This window comes from Pipistrellus hanaki (genome assembly GCF_964339955.1).
Source record: "Pipistrellus hanaki genome assembly, chromosome: 17".
NCBI lineage: Eukaryota > Metazoa > Chordata > Mammalia > Chiroptera > Vespertilionidae > Pipistrellus > Pipistrellus hanaki.
The window spans coordinates 40,478,334-40,506,045 of record NC_140519.1 but is presented as its reverse complement, the minus strand read 5'-3'; the positions used below and the strand labels follow the sequence as shown (position 1 = coordinate 40,506,045).

At 45.7% G+C, this 27,712-nt stretch overlaps 1 protein-coding gene across 1 annotated transcript; it reads right to left on the bottom strand.

Moving 5' to 3' along the window:
• Positions 1–1,623: 1,623 nt before the first annotated feature.
• Positions 1,624–11,741, bottom strand: CTHRC1 (collagen triple helix repeat containing 1). The gene is made up of 4 exons (XM_084864597.1): positions 11,403–11,741; positions 7,256–7,477; positions 3,791–4,007; positions 1,624–2,194 (listed from the first exon to the last, which is right to left on the bottom strand). The coding sequence occupies exons 1-4, from the start codon at positions 11,673–11,675 to the stop codon at positions 2,052–2,054; spliced, it is 855 nt and encodes a 284-aa protein (XP_084720723.1). The 5' UTR covers positions 11,676–11,741; the 3' UTR covers positions 1,624–2,051.
• Positions 11,742–27,712: the final 15,971 nt, after the last annotated feature.

Here is a 27,712-nt window from a genome sequence, read left to right as displayed (position 1 = left end):
TTCTCTCCCCTTATTTCCTAAAATTCAATGGTTATATCTGAAAGGCTAAATCAGAACCAGGTTTGACTGTTTCTTGGCAAAACGACTTCTTTGGGTAGTATTATGTACTTCCATTAGGAGGCATATAGTCTGGGCTTTCTTTTTGGAATGTTATCGGTCATTAATGATCACTGCTAGATACCTTAATTCATGAGGAGTTGCATGCTCGTGTGTGCACACCCAACCTACTCCCTTCCCACCCCCACCCCGCCACACACACACACACACACACACACACACACACTTCTATAAGGAAAAATTTCCTTTCACCAACCATTTGGTTACTCAGAAATACAGTTCATATAGAAAAAAGCAGAATAAATGTTTGGGGGAGGGTGTGCTTTAATGTATCCATTTTCAAAAATAACAATTTAGTTTGCTGGTGCTCTCAAGTTGATCAATGAATTTTATGTTAAGAACATTATATAAAATGAACTCATGCATCTAAACCTATCTGATGCATTTTCAAACCATTGTTATTATCTTTATTAATGCTTCAATCCTGTCATCTTTACCAGTGGGAACCAATTCAAGCTGGCTCTTAGATCCTTGTCTCTGTTTTCCAGTATGCCAAGATGTTCCAGGCTCATATTGTACATTTCCTGCCCCAGAGCTGAAATCCCCCCCAAATTCATGGAGCCTTAGTTCCTTTTAGTGGAAAGGGTATGTAGAAATCACAATCTGGGCATTACTTAATTGGTCATTATTTCTAGGTTTTTTAGTAAACAAAGCTGGAACTTGTTATGTTTGGTAACTTTATTAAGGTGAAGTACTTTATGAGTTCATATTGATACTTAGAACAGGATTTACTTAACTTTATCACTCTTGTCACTGGGATTCTTCATCATAAATCTTTCTGAACACAACTGGAATTGGTAGATCTTCCTCTCAATTACACTGCCCCTTTCAACAACTTTTATGGCAATTAACATATCTTCCATTTATTGTTATTTTTTAATATGTATCTTATCCTCCCTACCAAATGGTAAGCAATTTGAGGCCAGAAGACACGTCTTTTTACTTTGTTCAATAAAGGTAAAATTCCTAAAGTGCTAGTGTATTTCCTGACACATAAATTCCTTCTTCTTTATCTCTCTCAAAATACGGAGCAGTACTATCTCTCTCTCAAGAAAATACGGAGCAGTACTATACATAACTTTGTTATGTTTTTCTGGTGTGTTCCATTTTTATTTTTTTTTTAAATATATTTTATTGAATTTTTACAGAGAGGAAGAGAGAGGGATAGAGAGTTGGAAACATCGATGAGAGAAAAACATCGATCAGCCGCCTCCTGCATACCCCCTACTGGGGATGTGCCAGCAACCAAGGTACATGCTCTTGACTGGAATCGAACCCGGGACCCTTCAGTCCGCAGGCCGACGCTCTATCCACTGAGTCAAACCGGTTTCGGCTCCATTTTATTTTTTATATATTTGTTTGTTTATTTTAATTTATACTTATTGTTGAAAATATTACAGATGTAATATTGACCCCCTCCACTCCACTCCTGCCCCATTAAAATGAATACATACAAAATTAGGTTTATACTCAACTTTTCAGATATAAAGTACTAGACACTCTAATTTTAGTAGGAATTAGGTTAAAGACATTAAATTTATTTGAAATAAGTTTTATTTCACAGATACAAAACAATTTTGAACATTTACAGCTTGTACACAGTCTGGTAGCTTTTATATTTTAAAAAGTGCTATACTAAGAGAATAGGAAAAAATAAAGACCACAATGACATTCTAAATTGTAGGTTTCAGGAATGGGGACACGAAGAAAGTGCACATTCTCTCCAACTACACAATCCTCCAACCATCTGAGGGAAGGAGAATGAATAATACTGGACTTGTGTGAATTCACACTTTGGTCTGTAAACACATTGAGCTTTCAGATGTCTACCTAAAAATTATATAAAATGTCTACCTAAAAATTATATAAAATGTCACTAAAATTAGCCAGTCAAAGGTATACTAAAAAGAGGTAGGGAATGAGGATGAAAGAATTTACTTTGGAAGTTCTTCAATAATGATGCGAGACACCGAATTCCACCCAGTGGAGGCATCTCCTTTGGGGTAATCTGAACAAGTACCAACCCAGATAGCAACATCCACTAACCCGGCACCAATTCCTTCACAGAGTCCTTCCACTGCAAAACAAAGAGGAGAGGAACACCTTGAGAGGACAAAGACCTTTAGTTACATTTTCCTACTTTAGCAAGCTAAGTAATAAATCCATTTAATGTTACAGTGAACTAAAAATTGTAATACTTAGTGCTTTGTAAAAATAAATTCTGTTTTTCTTAGCACATAAAAACTTTCAAAATACAAATATATTATCCATTCTATGATATAAGCTTAACAGGCATTTTTCTTACAGGTTTTAACCATAAAGCCAGAATTTGCTTAGTTTAGTTACAGAGATGACTTAAAACAAAAAAGCAACTCATTTGATTAAACAAAGGAAGCTTATACTTTTAAAAGTCAATACTTTGGTTTGATTTGCAAGTATTTTTTATTTAAAAAATTATTAAATTTATTGTGGTGACATTGGTTAATAAAGTTATATAGGTTTCAAGTGTACAAATCTATAATACATCATCTATATATTGTACTGTGTGTTCACCATCCAAAGTCCAGTTTCTTTCTTTTTTTTTTTTTTTTTTTTTTTTTTTTAATAATTAAAGCAGTCTTCTTCTTCTTCTTCTTCTTCTTTTTTTTAAATATATTTTGATTTTTTTTTTTTTTTTTTTTTACAGAGTGGAAGAGAGAGGGACAGAGAGTTAGAAACATCAATGAGAGAGAATCATCGATCATCTGCCTCTTGCACACCCCCTACAGGGGATGTGCCCACAACCAAGGTACATGCCCCTGACAGGAATCGAACCTGGGACCTTTCAGTCTGCAGGCCGACACTCTATCCACTGAGCCAAACCAGTTTCGGCCTAAGTCCATTTTCTTTCCATCACCATTTATCCTCCTTTTACCCTCTTCTACCTCCCCCGCCCTCTTTCCCCTCTTGTACTCACCATACTGTTGTCTGTGTCTATGAGTTGTTGGGGTCTTTTTTCTGAATCCCTTCACCAACCAACCTTCCCTCTGACAGCTGTCAGTCTGTACTCTTATCTATGAGTCTGTTTGTTAGCCAATTTCGTCCATTAGATTCCATATGTAAGTGAATCAGATGGTACTTGCTTTCTCTGACTGGCTTATTTCACTTAGTATCATGCTCTCCAGGTCTATTCATGCTATCTCAGAGGGTAAGAGCTCCTTCTTTTTACAGCCAAGTGGTATTTCATTGTGTAAATGTACCACAGCTCTTTTATCCACCCATCTACTGGGGGACTATTGGCTATTGTCAATAACACTGCAATGACCACAGGGGTGCGTGTATTCTTTCAAATCCGTGTTTCAGGTTTCTTTGGGTATATTCCCAGAAGTGGGATCACTGGATCCTCACAAGGCAGTTCCACTTTTAACTTTTTGAGGAAATTCTATACTGTTTCTCACAGTGGCTGCACCAGCCCACCTTCCCACCGTCAGGTCACCTTCAATTCATCTTCATGCAGAAACAACATGAAATAACAAATCCCCTCTGACATCCCACCCAACTGATCACCACAGATGAGGCTTCACACCAAGGCTGGGAAATGCATCATGGGCTAACCGTGTGCTGTCCTAGTGGCCTGGACATGACCTTGGACTCGAAACTGAGATGCACTCGGCAATGTCACCAGTCTACCTACCGGAAGAGGTGCGGTGGATGTTAATGGTTGAATTCAGTTCTGGGCTCCCTTGGTCCAAATAAATGATGGCTTCAATGGGAAGAGGCCCTGAACATTCGGCTCCGTTGAACGTGAAATACCAACGCTGGCAGCACGCGCTTCTGCACTTGAGCCGGAGTGAGCCGCTGAACAGGACGCGGAGGGCGCTGTTGGAGCGCATCTTAGTGAACGTGCACTCCTGCCACAGACACAGACCCGGCGCTCCGTTAGCATGGCCAAGTTCATTCAGAACGATGCTCTCAAACTGGACTGTGATTCTCAACTACCCTTTACCCCAAGCGCCATTTAAAAAGTTTAACCGTTAGCATGACCAAGTTCATTCAAAACGATGCTCTCAAACTGGACTGTGACTCTCAACTACCCTTCACCCCAAGCTCCATTGAAAGAGTTTAACATTTACAGAGGGAAAAAGATTTTCTGCAAGACAGGGAAGAGACTCTGATATGAAGAACTCTTTACAAAAATCAAGTTATGGCGTGCTTATAATGATTCACCCCGCTGAAGGTCTTCAGTGTCACCAAAAACAGCTAGTGTTCAGAATTTAGACCAAATCAACCTCTATCTTTTTTTTTTTTTTCCTTCATTCCAAAAATATTTCCTGAGCCCTGTATGCTGGAGACTACAGATACAGCAGAACACAAACTAGATTCTCTGTCCTCATGAAACTCACATTCTAGACTAGCACTGTGCATATACACTGAGTGGCTAGATTATTACGATCTCTGAACGCATAGTAATCTGGCCACTCAGTGTGTATCCTATAAAATAAAAGACTAATATGCAAATTGTCCCTTTGACCAGGAGTTTGTCCAGCAGGCAGACTGGCCAACCGCCCATGTCCCCTCCCCGTGGCCAGCCTGGCCGGACCCATGCATGAATTCATGCACTGGGCCTCTAAAAAAAAACAAAAAACATATATATATATATATATATATATATATATATATAGACAGAGAGAGAGAGAGACAGAGAGAGAGAGAGAGACAGAGAGAGAGAGAGATTGAGAGAGAGAGAGGCAAGATTATTGTGTTCAGAAATCATAATAATCTGGCCACTCAGTGTAAGTTTATTCTTGACTTATTTCTATTTGATCAGCAGCATACAGTATCACGGGTTCAAGCCCAGGTTGGGTGTTTAGTCTTTAACTATGTGACACAATTATAAGGCCCACATTTCCGCCCCCTCTAACTGGTCTTCGCAAAATTCATCAGTCAGTTGGTTCATGGCCCTATCTTTCACTTGCAGAAGGCTCCCAAACCCTTCTGAGCACTGATAAATGGAACTTGAAAACATATTAATAATTCAGAGACCATAGGGATAGCTTTTGGAAAGAACTCAGCAACTTTCAATGAACTACAACTTAATAACTGGCCTGTCAACGTCAGGTGTTTAAAGAAGTAGGCAATATTTAAACAAAATGTTTCCTAAGAAATCACAAATGAAACTAAAAATGGTCACGGTCACCAAAACCATGGAAGAACTTTTATGGGAATGCTATCACATGAAAATCAAATCAAGACAGTAGCAAAGTTTTTTATAGACAATACTAGAGGCCTGGTGCACGAATTCGGTGGGATGGGGCCAAAACTGGCTCTCCAACATCCCCCAGATCCCAGATTGCAAGGGGGCACAAGCCAGGCCGAGGGACCCCACCAGTGCACGATCAGGCCCAGGGAGAGACGTGGGAGGTTGGCCAGCCAGAGGGGGGCCGAGGGAGGGCTCCAGGGCATGTTTGGCCTGTTTTGCTCAGTCCTGATCAGTTGCACCCCAGCAACAAGCTAACCTACCAGTCAGAGCGTCTGCCCCCTGATGGTCAGTGCACATCATAGCGAGCAGTCAAGAGGCCTTAGCATATCATTAGCATATTATGCTCTGATTGGTTGAACGGCTGACTGGTTGACCAGATGACCGGACATTTAGCATATTAGACTTTTATTATATAGGATAGCAGACATTTAATAGCTGATATAAGGATCAGGGATAGCACATACAGATGAAAACCTTAGAGTTTTATGAAAATAAAGTCTCTTCTATTTGCCTAGTGACAGTAGTGTAATATATTGAAGTAATAGCATGAAGTAATATATTGTGGAAATGGATCCGTGTACACTGAGTTGGTTCACAAAGGGAGAAAGGCTTAGAAATAGCACCAACTTCTTCAACTCTGTGAATCCCAGTGGACTTGCCCGTTACTTTGGAAGCAAACACTGCTCAAAGTGACTGAGTCATCCATCAAAATGCACCGCCAGCCTGGCTATTTTGAGTACCTTGGCTCCCAAGTGTTGCAAAATAATGTGCAATGGTCACGGGAGTACATCTCTGGTCTAGTCCACTTGTGTCAGGCTGAGTAGTTTTAAGCGAGGCCAGCTACCCAGAATAAGGAAAAATACCAAGGGCCTTGCCACTTCCGGATAATTCCCATCATGTGGTACACGTCTTAGAAATTCCTCCCACCCTTATGTCCCAGTACCACGGATTCAAGCCTAAAATTATGATCAGGTGAATTTCTTAGACTAACTTAAATTTACTTCAGGATAGATTGGAAAGTTGCTCACTGTCCAGTCTTGTGGACATAGACATGCATGTTCTCCCTTTTTGTTTGCACTTAAAAAAAAATAGAGTAAGTTACTTGAGGTTATTAGGATTAAATGTCTTAGAAATATCTTTATAAATTAACTCTGAGATGTTACCAATTTTTCTCATTAATTTTAAATCAAAGTTACATGGTACCTCAATTTAAAAAAATTATTTTGGTAAAAATAAATAACATAAAATCTCACCTAAAATTAACACTCAACTATGAAAACCCTTAATGTGTGTGTGTGTGTGAGTGTGTGTGTGCCCGTGCGTGCGTGTGTTTATGTCCATGTGTTGTTGTTGATGTTCTGTTAGTCCTCATTTGAGGATATTTTTTTCCATTGAGTTTTTAAAATATATTTTTATTGATTTCAGAAAAGAAGGGAGAGGAAGAGAGTGATAGAAACGTCAATGATGAGAGGGAATCATTGATTGGCTGCCTCCTGCATGCCCCCTACTAGAAATTGAGCCCATAACCTGGGCATGTGCTCTAGGCTGGAATCGAACCCAGTACCTTTCATACCGCAGGCTGATACTCTATCCACCGAGCTAAACCAGCTGGGGCTCCTATGATATTTAGAGAGACTAGTATGGAGGGAGGTATGAGGAGGGAGACAGAAAGAGAGAGAAACATTGATGTGAGAGAGACACATTTATTGGTTGCCTCCTGCAGGCGCCTGGACTGTGGCTGGGGACCAACCCTTCAACCCAGGCACACGGCCCGGTCTGTGAATCGAACCTGCAACCCTTCGGTGCATGGGCCGATGCTCTGACCACTGAGCAACACCAGCCAGGGCTGAAAACCTTGACGCTCTGCTTCAACTTCAGAATAGTTCCGATTTTACTTACCGCAATTTTCCCAAGATCTATGCCGTAATTCAGCGAATTCCACGAGCACTGCTTGTAGTTCGGTGTCCAGGACTCCTCGAAGGTCTCCCTCAGGCATTCCCCCTTTTCTCCTTTGAATCCATCCCGACCCGGGATGCCCGGGGTGCCGGGAATGCCATTGGCCCCAGGGCTCCCATCTCGGCCAGGAACGCCCGCAGGCCCTTGTAAGCACATTCCATTATACTAGACGAGGGGCGGGGGGGGGGGGGGGGGGGGGGGGGAGGGGGGGGGGAGAAAGGAAGAAAAACGCTCACCACTTACGATTCAAAGACTCGACCTGATTTTATTAAACTGCATTTATTTTGAATCCTTGGAGGCAAGAATCCTTTCATACCCCTTGCCCGTGTTCTAGACCAGTGTCGGCAAACTCATTGGTCCACAGAGCCAAATATCAACAGGACGACGATTGAAATTTCTTTGGAGGGCCACATTTTTTAAACTTAAAACTTCTTCTAACACTTCTTCAAAATAGACTCGCCCAGGCCGTGGTATTTTGTGGAAGAGCCACACTCCAGGGGCCGAAGAGCCACATGTGGCTTGTGAGCCACAGTTTGCTGACCACTGGACTAGACAAGTTATAGAGAACTGACTTTAAAATTATTTCTAAAATACTGTGATTTCTTTACATTGCACAGACTTTACACTTTTTTACATGGAGGACGGGTCACGGGGTAACCCTTCTGAGCAAACCCTTCCTCCCCCCACTCCTCCTCCCTGAGAGGGAGCACATGACCTTATTGAAGGTGACCACTAGCCTCCTGCAGGGTGGCAGTGACCTCTCAGACATCTTAAGGATTCTCTGTTCTCTTTGGCGGGGAGAGCAGCGGTGTGCCATTCGGAAGTTAAATGCATGGGTTCTGGAGCCTGGTTCTCTGGATTTTAATCCTGACTCCACCACCACTCGCTCTGTGAGACAGAGCAAGCTGCTCGATATGCCAGTGCCTGCTCCCTTGTCTGTAAAACTAGAGGCCTGGTGCATGACAGTCATGTACTGGGAGAGGGGGGGGGGTGTTGTCCCTCAGCCCAGCCTGCACCCTCTGCAATCTGGGACCCCTCCGGATCGGGCCTAAACCAGCAGTTGAACATCCCTCTCACAATCTGGGACTGCTGGCTCCTAACGACTCGCCTGTCTGCCAGCCTGATCACCCCCTAACTGCTACCCTGCCAGTCTGATTGACACCTAACCGCTCCCCTGCCAGCCCAATCACTCCCAACTGCCCTCCCCTGCAGGCCTGGTCCCCGCAACTGTCCTCCCCTGCAGGCCTTGCTCCCCCCAACTGCCCTCCCCTGTAGGCCTGGTCGCCCCCAACTGACCTTCCCTGCCAGCCATCTTGTGACGACATGGGGGCATGAGGGTCAACTTGCATATTACCCCTTTATTATATAGGCTGGGGGAGGTAACAAAGGTTCTCACCGGGTAGGGTTTGTATGAAGTGTGAAATGACATACAAAGTGCTGAGCAGTGCCTGGTACCCAGTGAGCACTGCATGTGAGCCATGGTTACTCTCACGATGCCCCCACGAGCATGTGAGGCAGTGACCTGGGCAAGTGTGACCACTCCCTTGGGTGGACCTTACCAGGGTCCAGATCTGGAGAGGAGAGCATTAGCAAACCCTCCAGGTAACACACAAAAGCCCCACACACCACCGAAATGGGTGTGGCTCAGTGGATAGAGCGTTGGCCTGCGAACTGTAAGGTCCCAGGTTCAATTCCAGTCAAGGGCATGTACCTTGGTTGCGGGCACATCCCCAGTAGGGTGTGTGCAAGTGGCAGCTGATCGATGTTTCTCTCACCATCGATGTTTCTAGCTCTCTATCCCTCTCCCTTCCTCTCTGTAAAAAAAAAAAAAATCAATAAAATATATTTTAAAAATAAAAATAAATAAAATGCTAATTCAGCCCACCTTGAGCACCTACCAGGGAGAGGTAAAAACGTCTGTGGAATGAGCCCCTGTTTCTTTCACCGGACTGGCCACCAGGGGGCAGAACTTGCTGGAAGCTTAAAAGAAACCTTTGAAAGATGCTGTACAAAGAAGCTGCTTTCTAGAGTCTGTTGAAACTTTTCTAAGCGGACCTTTCGCCCCTCTCACTCCCCGCCCCTGCCCCCATCCTCATCCCCACCCTCCACCCCCCAAGCAAAACCAAATCCCATCTCCAGGCTGCACCTGAGCGGCTGCCCAGCGAGCTTTTCCAAGCCGGGCTGGGGCTGTGGGAAACCGCAGGTGCCGTAAATCTTGGGAGGGAAAGGGGAAAATTGCTGGCTCCGTGGGGGAAAGGGTTAGGTTGTCTATCATAACTACAAATTCACAAAAATGCACACTTCACAGGAACCGCATTCGGCTGGTACAGTTTAAAGCAATTCAGGCGTTTAAAACTGAACGGTGTCTGCTTTGTGGGACACAATTACAGGGCACATCACCAGAAAGTGCTGTGTGGCATTGCGGGGATCTTTCTTTCTTTCTTTCTTTCTTTCTTTCTTTCTTTCTTTCTTTTCTTTCTTTCTTTCTTTCTTTCTTTCTTTCTTTCTTTCTTTCTTTCTTTCTTTCCTTTCTTCCTTCCTTCCTTCCTTCCTTCCTCCCTCCCTCCCTCCCTTCCTTCCTTCCTTCTCCTCCTCCTCCCCTTCCCTTCCCTTCCCTTCCCTTCCCTTCCCTTCCCTCCCCTCCCCTCCCCTCCCCTTCCCCTCCCCTCCCCTCCCCTCCCCTCCCCTCCCCTCCCCTCCCCTCCCTTCCCTTCCCTTCCCTTCCCTTCCCTTCCCTTCCCTTCCTTTCCCTTTCTTTCTTTCTTTCTTTCTCTCTTTCTTTCTTTCCCCAGAGCTTTTGGATCTGGTCTACAGCTCGCTACCAGGGAGCTTGGTTTATTAGCTGAATTTACAAGGGCAGCTTCACATAGACAAAACAGGTTGGTTTGGTTTTAAATTTAAAAAAAAAAACCAAAAAACAAAACTGTCCCCTCTTGTGTCTTGCAATGCCTGTGCACCGTCCTTGTTTGCAATGAAGGTGGTTTAAGGATTGGAGAAAAGAGGTGCCAGGGAATAGGGGAGCTGGGAAAGGACCACTCTCGCCCTCCCCGGGGCTTATTGGCTTCTCGAGGGAAAAAGCCTTAAGCAAACCCACTCTCCCACAGACGGGCCCTTCGGAAGCCACTTGGGGGCCTTATTTGCTCTCCTGGGAACCTCCTTCTCCGTCAGCTCAGCTGCCAGGCTGGTCCCTGGTGCCCACCGGGGAAGGCCTTCGTGGTTCTGGCTGCCCATCTGTCCACACAGAACCATGGAGCGGGGCCTTGGAGGGTCAGTGCTGGGCCCTTCGCTTCCCCTTCCGGCCACAAACCCTCCGACCCACCCCGGCCCGCTGTGGTCTCCAACCAAGCAAATTGCAGCCCATGTCTGCTGGGAGGATGACCACGGTCCTCAAGTTTCAAAGCGCCGGAGGAGGGCGGCTCCGCCAGGCTTTTCACTCCCCTCTCCCCGCGGGCAGACGTGGCCACGTTGCAGGTCCGGCCCGGCCCCGGGGGAGCAGCCGGCCCGGGGGCCTCCCAGCAGCTCCCGGGCCCCGTGCCCACCTCCCCGAGCTCCCCACCCGCCTCTCGGGGCTGCTCCGAGCCTGTGCATCCTCACCACCTTGCCATGCAGGTTGATTTAAGGATCGGAGGAGATAAGAGGTGCTAGGGACGATGGGAGCTGGGAAAGGACCACTCACTCTTGCCCTCCCCAGGGGCTTGTGGATTTTAGAGGGGAAAAGCCTTAGGCAAACCCATTTCCCCACAGATGGGCCAGACATCACCGGGCACATCCCTGTCCTTTGGGGCATCCCACCCGTTGGACGTCGTATCTCTGAATAAACATGACCTCCTCCCCTCGCTCCTCAGCCCCCACCCCCATTCTGGTCTTCCATGCAGCCCGGGTCCTTCCCTGCAAGTGGACTCGCACAAAGCAGGACACCCAGGCGCACGCGAGTAAGACACACGCGCGCACACGCACACACTCACACGCGCGCACACGCACCTTGCACAGACCACACACACACACACACACACACACACACACACACACACACACAAGCACAGGCACACGCACACGCACACGCACCTGGCCCCGCCCCGCCCGCGCTCACCAGGTCCACCACCTCCCGCGGCCGCAGCGCCTTGGCCTTGGCCTTGGCGGGCTCGCTGGCGCCGGACGGCGCGGGCAGCAGCAGCGGCAGCAGCAGGAGCAGCAGCGGCAGCGCGAGGCCGGGGCGCCCGGGCCGGGGGGCGGCGGCGGGGCGCATGGCGCGCGGCGGGCGGACGGACGGACGGACGGACGGACCTCGGAGGGAGCAGGAGCTGGAGGGGCCCGGAGCGCGGACGCGATCAGAGTCCGGCCCGGAGGCGGGCGCAGGCTGCATCAATGCGCCTTTCACCGCTCCCGCCCCGCTCCCTTCCCCCCTGGACGCCCGGCGTTTCCATCCGGTCCCAGGCCGGAGCCCCCACCCCCGGCCCCGCGGGGGGCGGGCCAGGAGCCGGGCCCGCCTCCTCCCGCCCGCCTCTCGCCCGCGGCTCAGCCCCGGGACCCCCGCCCGCGGGGCCGGGCAGACCGCGTGGGGAGCCTCCTGCAAAGGGGTGGGGGGGCGTCCTCCCGGGAGCCACGCGTGGAGACTTCGAGGGCGGGCGTGGAGACTGAGCGCCTAAGTGATCATTGGAGAGGCTCATACCATCGCCTGGGTTCAGGGGCCGCCTTCAGGGGTTGCCAAAGCTGGCGTCTGCTGCAAGACCTTTTTGGGGGTGACTCTTTTTGGTGGGGAGGAGAACCATGAGTATCATCAGGTTCTCCCCAGCTCCATCAAGAGCTAAGAACTGCTGTTTAATAACAAATGCCAACACTTGCTAAGCTCCAGGAACTGTGCAGTCTTTCACTATTCATCCTCCCTGTCCATTGAGTGGAGTCAGAGTGTGTGTGTGTGTGTGTGTGTGTGTATGTGTGTGTATGTGTGTGTGTGTATATATGTGTGTGTATATGTGTGTGTATATATGTGTGTGTGTATGTGTGTGTGTGTGTATGTGTGTGTGTGTATTGGGGGGGGGGCGGTTAGAGATGTGAGGGGGAGGTACCTCTTCTGCTTGCCCCGTTCACAGATGAGGAAAACGATGATGCTCAGGGAAGTTAAGCAGCATTCAGTGGTAGAAGTTCCCTTTTGAGAAATCACTATTGATTTCTGATGGATATGTTTTTCTAGCCTTCTCTGACCCCCTTTCACCTGTCCCCTATCCGTTCTGGAAGAAAGCATTCTGGGGGACCCAGGCCCCCCACCAGGGAGGGTCAGGAGCTTCTTGACGCACCACTGGCTGGCCTCGGGCAGGACGGAAACCTTCCACACCTGTAGCCACAGGACAGTTCCTTTTGGCAATGCTCCTGGGGTCAAATTCAACTCGACAGGGTTCTCTTCGGAGGCCCAGCCAGGCTTCTGGGAGTCATGGTGGCTCCACAGATGGAGGTTCAAGAGGAGGGACCGTTTGGCGGGGACAGTTCTAGAGAAGCACACTCCTGGCCAGTATGGAGCCACGGGTAAATTGCACTCCTGTTTATTACATACAAGAGGCAAATATCCAAATGGGTGCCAGAGCCACAGCTGGCTATGTCCTTTGCCCAGCCCAGTGCAAGATGGAAATGCACGGTCCTTTGTTAAGAAGTTATTAAGAGTTTCAAGACTTTGTCAACAGAGCAATACACTAAGTGCGGGATCCTTCGAACTGCAGCTGCACAGGTGGCTCCTGCAGGAGACCAGCCACGTGTAAAGCTAAACAACGTCCATCCAGCCGATACCCTCCCACAGCCAAAACACTCTGGGGGCAGCAGGCTACAGGCTGGAGAGGAGAGGAGGCGCCACCAGAGAGTCTGTCTAGCCGATCGTAGTTCCTGCTCCTGCTCCTGCTCCTGCTCCTGCACCAGTGACTTCAGATGGGCCCTCTCTGTATAAATTTGGGAAACAGATTGGGGTTTCAGCAAAAGAGCTATTTCCTGTATTAACATTCATGCATTTTGCCAAAACCGGTTTGGCTCGGTGGATAGAGCGTCGGCCTGTGGATTGAAAGATCCCAGGTTCGATTCCGGTCAGGAGCATGTACCTAGGTCGTGGGCATATCCCCAGTAGGTGGTGTGCAGGAGGAGCTGATCAATGTTTCTCTCTCATTGATGTTTCTAGCTCTGTATCCCTCTCTCTTCTTCTCTGTAAAAGATCAATAAAATATATTTAAAAAACACAGTCCACAGCAACTCCAGCAGGGCTGGCGAGAGTGTGCTCTGGCTGCCACTCGGGGCAGGACCGAGCTGGCCCACTGCTTAGTGATTTTCTAAGCATTTTTACCTGATATGTGTCAACACACTCTCTCTCTCTCTCTCTCTCTCTCTCTCTCTATATATATATATATATATATATATTAGCTATTATTATAAAAATAATAAAACTAGGGGCTTCTATATAAAGTTAAAGGAAGCCACGATTTAATAGAAGACAATTTACCTCTACATCAGCTGTGTCATTCAAGATCAGCTTAGGAGACAGAAAGCACTCTGAGTATGTCCAACAGAAGGAATTTAATGTAGGATATTGACTCCGAAGGCTAGCTCAGTAGGAGACAATGAAGCAACCCCATATCGTCCACACCATAGCTGTCAGCTGCTACCATCTGGGAGCCAGAGAGAGCAAAGGTGACCCATCGAAGCGGGAATCATGGTGAGCGTATCCAATGGAAGCTGGAGCCATGAAAAGAGAGGGAGCCCCGCCAGAGAAGGAAGATGTGGAATACCCCGGCATCTTCGCCCCTCTTCCCACCCGCCAATCTCCAAAGGCAGCCAGAGGCACCTGAGACCAGAGCCTGGGAACAGCCTGCGGAGGTTGGTCAGCCTTGTGTGCCGCAGAGCAGAGCAGCAGAAGCCCGAAGACTGGATGTGAGGGCAGATAGTACTGATGCATCCTGCCACCAGGGGCTTGGATTTCTCCCTCTCCTAGCTCCTGATCCCACACAGCCAGCTCTAGAATCCGACATGCGGTGGTTTCGTCTGCATTCCCCAGTGTCTAAATCATCGGACTGTTCACAGCAGCCCTAACTGGTTCATCTCTCCACATCCTGCACGAATAAACAGTCCGTATAGCACACTCGCCATCTCATGAGTGAGTGGGGTTTTTATAGTTCTAAGGAAAAGAAAAGTGGGTGGGAGATTATAAAACCTAAATATCGTTCATGAAAGATGAGTGAAAGTCCCTCGAGGTGACCACCGTAAGTGCATTTTATTTTATTTATTTTTAAAATATATTTTATTGATTTTTTACAGAGAGGGATAGGGAGTTAGAAACATCGATGAGAGAGAAACATCGATCAGCTGCCTCTTGCACACCCCCTACTGGGGATGTGCCCACAGCCAAGGTATCTACATGCCCTCGACCGGAATCGAACCCGGGACCTTTCAGTCTGCAGGCCAACACTCTATCCACTGAGCCAAACCGGTTTTGGCTGTCAGTGCATTTTACATGCATCCCTTTATAGTTGTGCTTGTTGTACAACTAGAAGCTGACTCTTTGCAGGGCTTGAGGAAAAGCACTGGTCAGTGTTAGACCCGGAAGAGGTAGCAGAACACCTCCTTTCTTCTGAATCATGGCAGCTACATGCTTGCTCCTTGGGGAGTCTTTCATTCCCCCTAGAATTTTCTTCCCTTTTCTTAGGTTGCTCAATGCCGTGCCCCTCCTTCCCCCCTTCATGATGCCCCGCACACAGAGGGTTTGCAATCAGCATCCGAACAGACGTTGCATTGTAAGAAGCCCTCCGAAAATGGTTCACCAGGGCGGTCTGTTTTGAAAATGGCCAAGATTAAAGACCTTTCTGGGCAGTTCAGATGGCTTCTTGCAGTCTGCGTGTCTCTCCCAAGGCACAAAGAATGGCCTGTCTTATGATAAAAGAAAGCCAAAGTAAGCAGGATATTTGGATTACATCTTAAAACATTTAGGTTTTACGAAATATACCCAGCTCTCCTGTCTCCCTAAACCAGGGTTTCTGGTTCTGTTTCCCCTGGCAGCTCCTCCTCAGTGTTAGATGTGATTATTTTGTTGATATAAAGTCAGGCCATTGCAATCTAAGTTGAAACAGACCAGTGATATTAATCTCCTCCCTCACCTATCAGAGTTTTTTTAAAATATTTATTTTATTGATTTTTTTACAGAGAGGAAGGGAGAGGGATAGAGAGTTAGAAACATTGATGAGAGAGAATCATTGATCAGCTGCCTCTTGCAGACACCACCCACTGGGGATATGCTGGCAACCAAGGTACATGCCCTTGACCAGAATTGAATCTGGGATCTTCCAGTCCGCAGGCCAACCATCTATCCACTGAGCCAAACCGGTTTCGGCACTATCAGAGTTTTTATTTAAGTGACAAAGCAAGCTGAATGCAATTCCACCTCTCCCCAAACTGTCCAATAGAGAACGCTAGTGACAAAATGGGACTTGACTGGTGGCAGGAGGGAGAAAAAGATCAAGACGTTTGGATACAAATCAAGAAATGGGTAACTGTCCAAAAGAAAAAAAAAAAAAAAAAAAAAAGCAAGAGCTAATGGAATAATCATTGTAATTATGGCATAAAATTAAAATGAAGTCTAGGCAAACTCCTTTCCCATGTTCCTTACCATGATTAGAAAATATCCCTTTGAGAATATTATTAGATACCCTGGCAGTCTTATCAGAAACACCCTCTCAACACCTTTGCCTTCCAGCTCTTGGCTAGATAAATTATTTCTATTTTTTTAAAATATATTTTATTGATTTTGTACAGAGAGGAAGGGAGATAGAGAGCTAGAAACATCGATGAGAGAGAGTCATTGATCAGTTGCCTCTTGCACACCCCCTACTGGGGATATGCCCGCAACCAAGGTACATGCCCTTGACCAGAATCGAACCCGGTCCCTTCAGTCCCCAAGCCAATGCTCTATCCATTGAGCTAAACCGGTTTCGGCAATTATTTCTATTTTTATGGACACTGTTGACCCCCTCATTTATTTATGGAGTCTATAGAAGGCATGCTTTGCAATTTATAGGTGACCCAAAGCGCAGAGATAAAGCTCAAGCTGTTTGCACCAAAGGCAGGTGGGGAAGATCTACTTGGTGGCAATTTCTGAGAAACAGATCAGGGTGGATAGGTCTTAGGTGTGTGTGTGGTGGGAGAGAGGGGGAGGTGGAAGGGAGGGAAAACAGGGGGAATACTGAATTAGTCACTTGGTAAATGAAAAAAAAAATTATTTTCAGAACTCACAGAGGAAATAATACGTGACACAGCAAGAAGGTGGCCATCTGCAAGCCAAGGAGAGAGACCTCAGAGAAAAACAAAACTGCCGACACCTCGATCTCAAACTTGAGTACGGTGGGGAAATAAATGATGCTGTGTAACCACCCAGCCTGAGGTGTTTTGTCCCGCCCGCCCGCCCAAGCAGATGAAGACAGGTCCACCACCCAGCACCGCGCCGTGACCTCTGGAGACAGACTTGCACTCAGAGGGCTGGGATGGTCACGTGTTCCCGCTCACCCTGGAGTAATGAGGAGGGACGGCTCTCAGGCTTCTGTGAGCGTGAGCATCACCTGAGGGCCATCTCACACCCTGACTGCTGGCCCCACCTGCAGCGCTTCTCGGTCCATAGATCTGGGGAGGGGCCTGAGCATCTGCATTTCTCACACGCTCTGGGGCTGCTGGTCCAGGCACCACATCTTAGACGCTGAAATGGAGACAAATAATTAAAAACTATTTTTTTAAATGAATTCATTTTAAAAATAGCAACCACTAGCCTCATCCTAGTTAGAATAAAGAACCCATTTTAATGAAACCTACCTCAACGTTAAAGCCATTCCTTTCCTGCTCAAGAATAGGTAGACTTTGGATTTCAGGACACTGCTGGGCAGTAAATATTTATTAAAGGAAGAAATAAAATATAAACTACCACTCTTCCGGAGGCAGACACATGCAGTGGCCCTGTGGTGCGTCCCCTTCCAGGATGGAGAAAATTCTTCCCAGCATTCTCCCCGCATGCTTCCCCCTGTCCGATTGGGCAGGATTGGAGCACATGCCTGTTGCCTAAACAAAACTCTTGCCCCTGGGGCCGGAAAGAAACTCTGCTTCCCCTGCAAGACAGGGCTCCTGGAAGAACAGTGACCAATGGCTGAGTTCTGTACGTAAGGAAGGAAGAGCTGCAGGCAGAGTTGGGTAATTATTGGGTAGACGACTGAGTGTCTGCCACAAAATAAATAAAAATAAAATAAGTAAATAAAATAAAACCCTCAGAGTGCCCATTATACCATTTACCCCTTCCCGGAAAGCCCTTGGTTTGTTTGTCCAACCTACCACCCGTTATTTCAGCGCTGGGTGACTTTTAGAAGTCAGAGACCTCCAGGAGATAAAGCATCAGGGGAAGTGAACCTTGGTTCACAGGATGTATCACCGAGTCCCATTCAGGGAAATTCACCCATAAGACCTCTCTCTTCCTGTAGCAGCAGTGTTTCTAAGTACACAAAGGCCAGGCAGGGAACCCAGTGTGTTTTCAGGGAAGTAGCCCCAGGGTGTCTACAATGGGGTGGTCCCGAGAAGACCCATTTTCACGAGTGTTTTATGCAAATCTTACACAGACTTCTCTGCTTCAGCAGCCTCTCGCCTTAATGTCTGCTTCCTGCTTTCTCAGGGATACTAATCTCCATGGAATGTGCTTCCCGCCCCCCTCTTGGGGATCATTGGTGGGGTCCCCCTGACTCTGGAGTCTTGTGTAAGTCTGGGAAGTGTCACTGAGAAGCTGGGTTTTCTGGCCACTTTTTTCCCACACACATTTTATCGCTAGATAATTCCTCAGGCAACACTTAGGCTCTTTCATAACGCTCATGTGCTTTCCCAGGCTCGGTGCAGTCTTCAGTACAGACTCAGTGCAAATGGGTCTGCTGGCAGGGACTCGAGTATTAGGCGTTTGTTTCCAAATTGCTATTAATGATTGCGACCATCTCTCTCTTATAACCATCATTATTACACTTGAGCTCACTGGTTGGATGTTCAGAAACAAATGTACCACTCTGGTGAGTGATGGTGGTGATGGGCCATTGGGCATATGGGAAATCTCTGTACTTCCCATTCATTTTTGCCGTGAATTTAAAACTGCTTTAAAAAATAAAGCCTGTTTGTTGTTGTTGTTGTTGTTGTTGTTGTTGTTGTTTTTAAAGAATCAAGTATGATTGGGTGAAATAGGACAGTGTTGATTAAGGTCCCCAAAAAGTAATGACTCTGAGTCATCTTTGAACAAAGGCTCTAGAATTACCATTTCCCTAATGCAAAAATCACTTTGGCTGTGGCAATGTGCAAAGAAAGAAAAGAAAGAAAGAAAGAAAGAAAGAAAGAAAGAAAGAAAGAAAGAAAGAAAGAAAGAAAGAAAGAAAGAAAGGAGGGAGGGAGGGAGGGAGGGAGGGAGGGAGGGAGGGAGGGAGGGAGGGAGGGAGGGAGGAAGGAAAGAAAGAAAGAAAGAAGGAAGGAAAGAAGGAAGGAAAGAAGGAAGGAAAGGAGAGAGAGAGGGAGAGAGAGAGAGAGAGAGAGAGAGAGAGAGAGAGAGAGCGAGCGCCATATGGAGTGGCATTTCTGTCAGTATGAAAGCTTTAAACCTTTTGTTCTGGAGGCTCAATATCTGTTTCATTTGTCATCACCCGGCCTCCGAAGGCCTCTGATGGAAATGCTTTCAGCTTATCACTTATTACCCTGCTGTGCCGTCATTCCTCCACGTCGATAGCAGCGTTCTCAAGGATTCCATCCTGAAGGCTGAAATCACACCCCCCAGCCAGATGGTGACTGTTGCATTCCCTGCTGACTTTCGACATCCGTGACTCCCAGTTGTACTCACTCCCCACGGATCCTACCACGTCCTTGGACTTCGCTTCTCATTTTGCAGCATAAACAAGCTCAGATGCAGGCTTTACTTGGATGGAACGATGCAACTCTACTTGGGGTCATCAGAGGGTCAGAGACATCCATTCTTATAACATTTCAACAAACATTTATTGCATTCTTTTAAAAGTCAGCTCGATGTGGCTAGACAATAAGGAAATTTCTTTTTTCTCTTAGCATGAAGTTCAGAGAGAGGTAATGACCCAACCACATCATCAAGGATTCAACGTTTTTCTATTTTTATGTTCTGCCATTCTTAAGAGTTTTGTCATTGTCCTCATGTCATCACCCCCCCAAGAGAGACAGCCGGTCCAGGTGTCCCTGTTAGATGCAACACTGTCTAGAAAAGAAGAGGACTCTCTTGTGGCATCTTCATGATAAAAGGAAGAAAATCGCCAAAACCTGTTTGGCTCAGTGGATAGAGCAGTGTTTCCCAAACTTCTCTCATGATGAGAATCACCTGGTGGAGTTGTTAAAACACAGATTCCTGAATCCCAACTAAGAAGTGCTAAACTAGAATTTTTGAGAACATATAGGTAAAATTGCATACCTAACTTAGTGCTCTGTATATAACATCTGTGTTAGAGCACTAGTTAAGTATACAATTTTACCTATATGTTCCCAAAAATTCTAGTTTAGCACTTCTTAGTTGGGATTCAGGAATCTGTGTTTTAACAACTCCACCAGGTGATTCTCATCATGAGAGAAGGTTGGGAAACACTGGGATAGAGCATCGGCCTGCAGACTGAAGGGTCCCAGGCATTCCGGTCAAGGGCATGTACCCTGGTTGCCAGCACATCCCCAGTAGGGGGTGTGCAGGAGGCAGCTGATTGATGTTTCTCTCTCACCGATGTTTCTAGCTCTCTATCCCTCTCCCTTCCTCTCTAAAAAAAAAAATCAATAAAATATATTTTAAAAAATAAAATAAAAGAGAATCTTTCCCAACAGACCCCCCCCCCACCCCCGCCATTTCATATCTCATTGGCCAAAAGGGGGTCACATACTCAAGCCTAAAATAATCCGTAACCAGGGGAAGGAGATGACCACAACAGATTTAAGCAAATCCATAAGAAACTCCAAGCAGAATAGAATTGCTACTTTAACAAAGAGGGGTTCTGGAATGCAAAAGAATTGGAGGGTGAATGCTGGGTCGGTAACCACTTCTGGTTGAGGACACAGTTATGTACAGCAGGAAGTTAAAAATAATAACCGTGCCAAAACCGGTTTGGCTCAGTGAATAGAGCATCGGCCTGCGGACTGAAAGGTCCCGGGTTCGATTCCGGTCAAGGGCATGTACCTGGGTTGCAGGCACATCCCCAGTAGGGGGTGTGCAAGAGGCAGCTGATCGATGATTCTTTCTCATCAATGTTTCTAACTCTCTATCCCTCTCTCTTCCTCTCTGTAAAAAATCAATAAAATATATTTTAAAAAAATAATAATAACCGTTTCTTTCTCCCAGAACTGTGGATGAACCCAGACCCTAGCCACACATTCTACAGAGACACTGATGTGTCCACGAGTGGAGGGGGCCCAGGTTCACACAGGGTTTTCCTGGGGGCTCCTCGGGGATTCCCATGAAGCTGGGGACGTGCAGATTTCCCATCCTTTATGACTTACGCCCAGACTGCTTTTGTTCTGCATTTCTTGGACTTGGCCTCAGAAGCAAGAATCCCAGTTATACCACAGGCTGCTGCAAAGACATTTTCCCCTCCTACCAGACAGAGCCCTGGACATCAGAAGGCGAAGGAGACTGGGAGGTTCCCCTTCTGCGGAGCCCCACGGGGTGCATCGTTAGCAAACTCTTGGCCTTGACGCTAGTCAAGTCCAGCGTATCTAATGCGATTCCAATTTTCTGTTGGAATTATAGTAATCCTAGACCTCAGCACACCCAGAGCTATGAGCTAAACATTGAATTCCCCAGTACATTTAACTCATGTGGTTATGAGTCATTTTTTAATATGTTCAACAGATATGCTGGCTTCCAAGCTGCATGTCCAAAGTGAGGGTTTTAATTGCTTTGCTTAGTGATTTGCTCATGTCTGCATACCAGCCGTCAGGCTTGGCTGACCAGAGCCATCTTGAAATATTTAACTTAGAATTCGGTATAGGGCTAAAACGGCAAATATTCCTAAGATCTCTCTCCAGAGGCACAGATCACTCATCAAAGTTAAGTTCCAAGCCGAGTTACAGTAGGAGGTAAAACCAACTATGTATTTTATACATTCGTGTTATATATATGAAATGAAGTTTTACATTCATTCACATAGGACATTTTTATGCATGCAGGAACAAGTATAGTGTGTCTTTTGCAAAAGTAAAAAAACAAAAAAACAAAAAAACACAAAAAAAACCTTATCTGGTGGGTAATGATTTTTAAAATTCTAGGATAACATTGAAGATACTGAGATTCATCAAGCTGCTTATCTTCATATTGATGTAGACCTTAAATCGTAATATGCCTTCATTTACTTGAAATGTCAAATTTAGCAAGTAATAGAAGCTTGCAAAACACGCTGTTCTTTCTTATCACTTTGAGCAGCCCTCCTCCCCCCCACCCCCCCACCCCCACCCCACCACACACATACACACAAAAGTTTTGGAAGGGGTTGGGAAATAATATATGCTCATTGTGAAATTAAACAATATAGAAATTCATAAAGCAGAAAGTGCAAGAGTTCCCTATTATTAAAACTGACTGCGTCTCACGCCTCTAAAATAATTATTGTCCATAGTTTTGTACATATGTTGTTAGTCATTAAAGATACACACATGGCAGTAGTTAAGCATACATTAAACAGGATTATTGTATGCGTTTGTGTTGTTGTGACTTATAAGAAATACATGCTTGGTCTTTGTCCCCATTTCTGGCACAGAGCTCCTAAAACTCTTTGCATTCCAAAAGTGAGGGCAGCCGTAAAGGTGTCTTAGGTATTTCTAGGTCCTTCCCATGACCCAAAGGTAAATCGGGCGAGGTGGCTACGTCTGGCCCTCTTCCTGCCTCATACCCCGGCTTAGCCACTTAGAACTTCTTCCAACTAAAATGTGCCCTTTTGGGGATTCTGTTCCTCTAAAACCTGGAAACCTTCAAAATTTGGAACCGGTTTGGGTCTCAGGAATTCCACCCCCACCCCAGCTTCTTTCCTCTTTGCAACTTCTCTGGCTGCCTGGATTGGCGGGGAACCAGAACACAGTCGGGCACTCACATCCCTTGACCCCTTTGCTGTCAGTAGAATCCGATGGCTGATTTGCCTATTTTCTGTGGTGAGGTGGCTGTTAAGGTCTTTGTCTCGTTTTTTTCAAACAATCAATCAGGTTGATTGTTCTCTCAGGGTTGCCTTGTAAGAGTTCTCTGTGTATTTTGCTTACCAATCCTATAACAGATGTGCCTTTTTAAAATATTTTCTCCAAGACGGTGGCTTGTCTTCTCATCCTTTTGATGTTGTCTTTCATGGTGCAGGAGTGTTTAACTTGAATGAAGTATAGATTATCAATTATTTCCTTCATGGTGTTCTATCTAAGAACACACCACCAAACTCAAGGACACCTAGGTTTTCTCCCATGTTATCTCCTAGGAGTGTAACAGTTTTGTATTCTACAATCAGGTGTATGATCAACTTTGAGTTAATTTTTGTAATGTCTGTGTCTGGGTTCCTTTTTTTGCATGTGACTGTCCAGTTGTTCCAGCACCACCTGTTGAAGTCTGAGAGTTTATTCAATCTTTACTTTTACCCAATCAACTGTGATTAGTAACACAGAGTTGAGAACAAAGCACAAGCTGTCCTTTTTCCATTTATCAATAAATGTACCAAAAACCGCTAATCCTTGTTTCGTTTTACCTCCCCTAATTTTTGAGACTGAACGCTAATTTTTTTTGTGTTTGAGGGTCTCTATGATCTGATACCTATGCCTAAAAGCAATTGAGAGGTTGACACGGGAGTCAGGTAGATGAAGATAAAACTCGCACGTTTGTTGATGTTGAACCTGGGGCTGGAGAACGTGGCTTTATGGTGAGAGCCACACAGGCTTGCTTGTGCTCTCTTTCCCTGAATCCTCCCAAATTCAGACCTTAGATTCTAAGGCCTAGAACATCCAAGGGCATAAAGCCGGTTACCTGAGTGTGCACGAGGGAGGCTTCATGTGGGATTTTCTTAGTTCTAAGTGGGGAAAATAAAGAACTTTTAAGTGGTGTCCCAAAAGAGCGCGCTCGCTTTCTCTCTCTCTCTCTCTTCCTCTCCCTCTCCCTCTCCCTCTCTCTCTCATTAAAGAAAGCTTAGGATGCCAAGTACATTCTTCAGTTTGCCTTAGTACATAGGCCTTTATAACTAGAAAATGACACTGCTTCCAAACAGGCTTTTCTCTTGTTCTTGGTCTCTTCAGGGTGTCCGGAGTAGCCGGGCCCTGCCCTGCCTCCTCAGTGCCCGAGCAGCCTCCTCCTTGTTCTGGGGGGCTCGTCCCCCCTTTCCTGGTCTTCGATTTCATCAAGAAAACGCCTGGACCTCTGTCTCTGGGGCAGGCCTGGAAAGCCCTGCCGGGGGGCCCGACAAAGAGGCAGTGACGGCTATCAGTGGGAAAGCAGCCCTCCTGGTTGTTTCTCTGCACTTTTCCTCTGCCCACAGCCTGCCAACAGGTCAGCTCTGGGAACACAGCGGCCATTCTTCCTCCCTTGGAGTCCGTGTGAATGAAGGTGGCGGTTAGGACGCTGACAGGGCCAGAGCCAGGGTCTGCCAGTGGTCGGCTTTGTTTACAGGCTGCGGAGGCCACTGGGCTGGCCATTCGGAAAGACTACCCCCACCAGGGGCTCATACTTTGCTGGTGAATTTTTCCAGATAAGGTCTGGAGACTACATATTCAGATTCATATCTTTCTTGATAGTGAAATTAATTAGATGCCAGCCTAGGCCCTTAAGGAACTAAACCCACACAAACCAGACAGTTTTAAATTAGCACTCTGGAAAATAAGAGGGAGAAGATATAAAATTAAGGTATTTTGAGTTTAGGAAAATATTTTTCTTTTCAGATTTATTTGTTGATTTTAGAGAGAGGGGAAGGGAAAAAGAAACATTGATTCGTTGTTTCACCCATTTATGCATGCATTGGTCACTTCTTGTATGTGCCCTGACTGGAGATCAAACCCAAAACTTGGCATATTAGGACGATAGTCTAACCAACTGAGCCACCCGGGCCAGGGTAGGAAAATCATTTTTTAAAATCTATATTGATTTGTGCTTCTCTTCTCAACATATTCCAAGTGTAATTATATATTTATAAACAGGTTGAGCAGAGTCTTTGCACTTTGGTAATGTTAAAACCAAATAAGTAGAAAATAAAGGTATAAAGGAAGAATGTCATGCATTTGGAAATGATTTATTTGGAAAACTTTCTCCAAGATGTTTCTGTTGAAACTTAAGCAGGTTCATACTCTCTCTCATCCCCTCCTTTTGTGGTGGAAAATTCGAAAACCTCTTCTTAGAAGTTTTTCCTTCTGAAGCTGGAAAGTAAAAGCCACAGATTTGTCTGCTGTAATTTGTCCATTTCAGCAATCATTTTCTCATTTATTTTCCTTCCAGTTAGGATTTACTGCTTCAGTCCCTCCTTCTCATTTTCTCAGCTTACCTCCCACTCCCTTTTGTTTCTGCTCCTCAGTGATGCCCACAGCGCACCTGACGGCCACTGTGCACTGCTGTTTAGCTCGAGCCCCAATGACTTTGGGTACGTTTGGATTAGCCTTTTCATAGTTTCTTCTCTTTGCTCCTTGTTGACACACTGCCATCGTGAGTTAATGGAATTTGACTCTTTTGCACATGATGGATCACAGTGGCTTCTGCTAAAACCTTCAGCATCTGTAATTTTAAGTCTTTCATCTATGCTCTGGGCAGGGAGGTATTCTCAATTATGCTCTCCATGCAGAAAAGGAACAGCAGGCCTTCTTGTGGTTATTAAAAATTATGTCTTTCATTTCCTGAGAGTAGCAGTGCCTGCCTTGGCAGTGTTAAAACTTTCCAGCAGTGGTAACTGGAAACACACACCAGGGGTCCATTTCTGAGGTGATGCGAGTTAAGTAAAACTGTGATTTTGATGATGGGTGGCACTTACAAGGCGTTTTGGTTTAGTTTTTTGAGGAAAGTCTAGGGAAGATTTCTTCAGTACCATGAAGAGCAGAGCAGTAATGGATGCCAATGGGTGTACTGAGTCCTTTTGAAAGATGGCATTTCATATAATTCTACTGAGGGTTTGTGGCCGCCTTCCAAATGGAAATGGCGCTTTGTCACATCTTTACTGCTCTTGAGTGTAGCTGCACAATGCTGATGCCAGCCTTGGTATTATAAATGTAAATATGTTGCCCTGGCCAGTGTGGCTTAGTGGTTGAAGTGTCAGCTCGCACACCAAAGGGTCTCAGTTCGATTCCTGGTCAAGGACATGTACATGGGTTGCAGATTCACACTCCTTCCCTCAGTAGGGTGTGTGCAGGAGGCCACGAGTTGATGTGTCTCTCTCATACTAATGTTTCTCTCTCTCTCCCCCTTCTCCCTCCTTTCCACTCTGAAAAGCAAAGGGGGAAATATCCTCAGGTGAGGATTAACATAAACAAACAAACAAACCAACAAATAAATGTAAATATATTATGTAATTTAGGTCAAATTTCTTGATTAGAAAATGCTGTAAAATCCATATAAAAATTAATGTCACCACCTCTGAAATAGCCGATTCTTTTTGCTTCAAAGATTCTGGTCCCATGCAAAAGAAAAACTGTCCTCTTCTTTTGAATTAAATGGTATTTTTGAAGTTTGCTATTAAAATTAAACACTTTTAAATCCAAGCTTACTGATTACAAATATTATGCCTATGGTTGAGGAATCATTTAGAATATAGGAGGGTATAGATGCAAATTTTTATTCTAAATAGACAAAAAATCAAATCAAGCAATGTATTTAATGATACATCATGATCAATTTGAGTTATTCAAAGAATTAAAGAATGGCATTAGATTAAAACATTTACTTCAGTAGATTAAAACATTGCTGGCCATGGAGCATTCGGGCCTGGAGCAGCCGGGCCCAGAGCAGCCGGGTCGGGTGCGGCCACGCCTGGAGCAGCAGCTGCCAGGCTGGGAGCGGCCAGGCCCGAAGTGGCCGGGCCCGAAGCAGCCGGGCCCAGAGCAGCCGGGTCGGGTGCGGCCAGGCCCAGAGTGGCAGCTGCCAAGCCCAGAGCAACCAGGTCGGGAGTGGCAGTGGCCAGACCCGGAGCAGCTGGTTGTGGAACGGACCAGAGCAACAGAGGCCAGGCCCAGAGCAGCCAAGCCCGGAACAGCTCGCTCGTCGCCTGCCCGCGCCCCAAGGCTGCCTCTCAGAAATGGCTGGAAACTTTTGCGGGAACTTGAGGGTCTGCTGAATCAAGTGATGAAGGCTTAGATCTGGAGGTGGTGAGTTAGTATAGCGCTGGGGTGTTGATCTGTGAGTGCCTTGTGTGGGGCCTGGATGAGGTTGGTTGACCTATCTGGAAATATCTTTTGTGTAAAGTGTATCTTTGGGCATGTGGAGGTATTATTGATATGAGAAAATGCTAAGTAACTGATTTACTATAAAAATAAATAAATAAATAAATAAATAAATAAATAAATAAATAAATAAAACATTGCTGGCCAGTTGCTTATTAAGCCCATTTCTCTTCCTTCCCAGGCCCCCAGTAGGTGGCGCTGGACTTGGGATCCCTGGGATATTTGCCGAGTGGCCTCAGACCCAGCACTGGCACTGGACTTGAATCTTTATCAATCAGGTGAACACAACTTACCGTGACGTGGTGTCTCACTGAGAACCTACCTAACACCCTGTTGACCTCAATGGGTAGGTCTTTTAAATAGAAAGTCAACAAGGAAATGACACACTAGAGCAGAGGGATTTAATTGACATCTTCAAAGTATTTCACCCCAAAGCAGCAGAATATACATTCTTTTCAAGTTATTTTCTCTGCCTTAATGTTATGAAACTAAAAACCAATCGCAAGAAAGAAAAAAAAAATGAAAAAACACAAACACCTGGAGGGTAAATAACATATTACTAAACAATAAATTGGTTAACCATGAGATCAAGGATGAAATCAAAAGGAAGATACAAATAAATGAAGCATATCGTGTGTTCATGGATAGGAAGAATTAACATCATTAAAATGTTCATATTACCCAACGTAAGCTACAGATGCAACACAATTCCTATCAAGAAACCAATGGAATATTTTGCAAAACTAGAACAAATATTCCAAAAGTTTATATGGAACCTCAAAAAGACCCTAAATAGCCACAGCAATCTTGAGAAAGAACCAAGTTGGAGGAATCATGCTACCTGATATCAAACTATACTACAAGGCCATAGTAATCAAAACAGCTTGGTACTGGCATTAAAACAAATATATGAATCAATGGAACAGAATAGAGAGTCCAAAAAGAAACCTACGCATTTATGGTCAATTAATATTTGACAAAGGAGGCAAGAACATACAA

Coding starts and splice junctions, on each gene's coding strand:
- CTHRC1 (XM_084864597.1), bottom strand. CDS start 11,675: ATGCAGCCTGCGCCCGCCTCCGGGCCGGACTCTGATCGCGTCCGCGCT. Junction 4,008..7,255: donor TAGATCTTGGGAAAATTGCG/GTAAGTAAAATC, acceptor TGTCTGTGGCAG/GAGTGCACGTTCACTAAGAT. Junction 2,195..3,790: donor CATCCACCGCACCTCTTCCG/GTAGGTAGACTG, acceptor TTTGTTTTGCAG/TGGAAGGACTCTGTGAAGGA.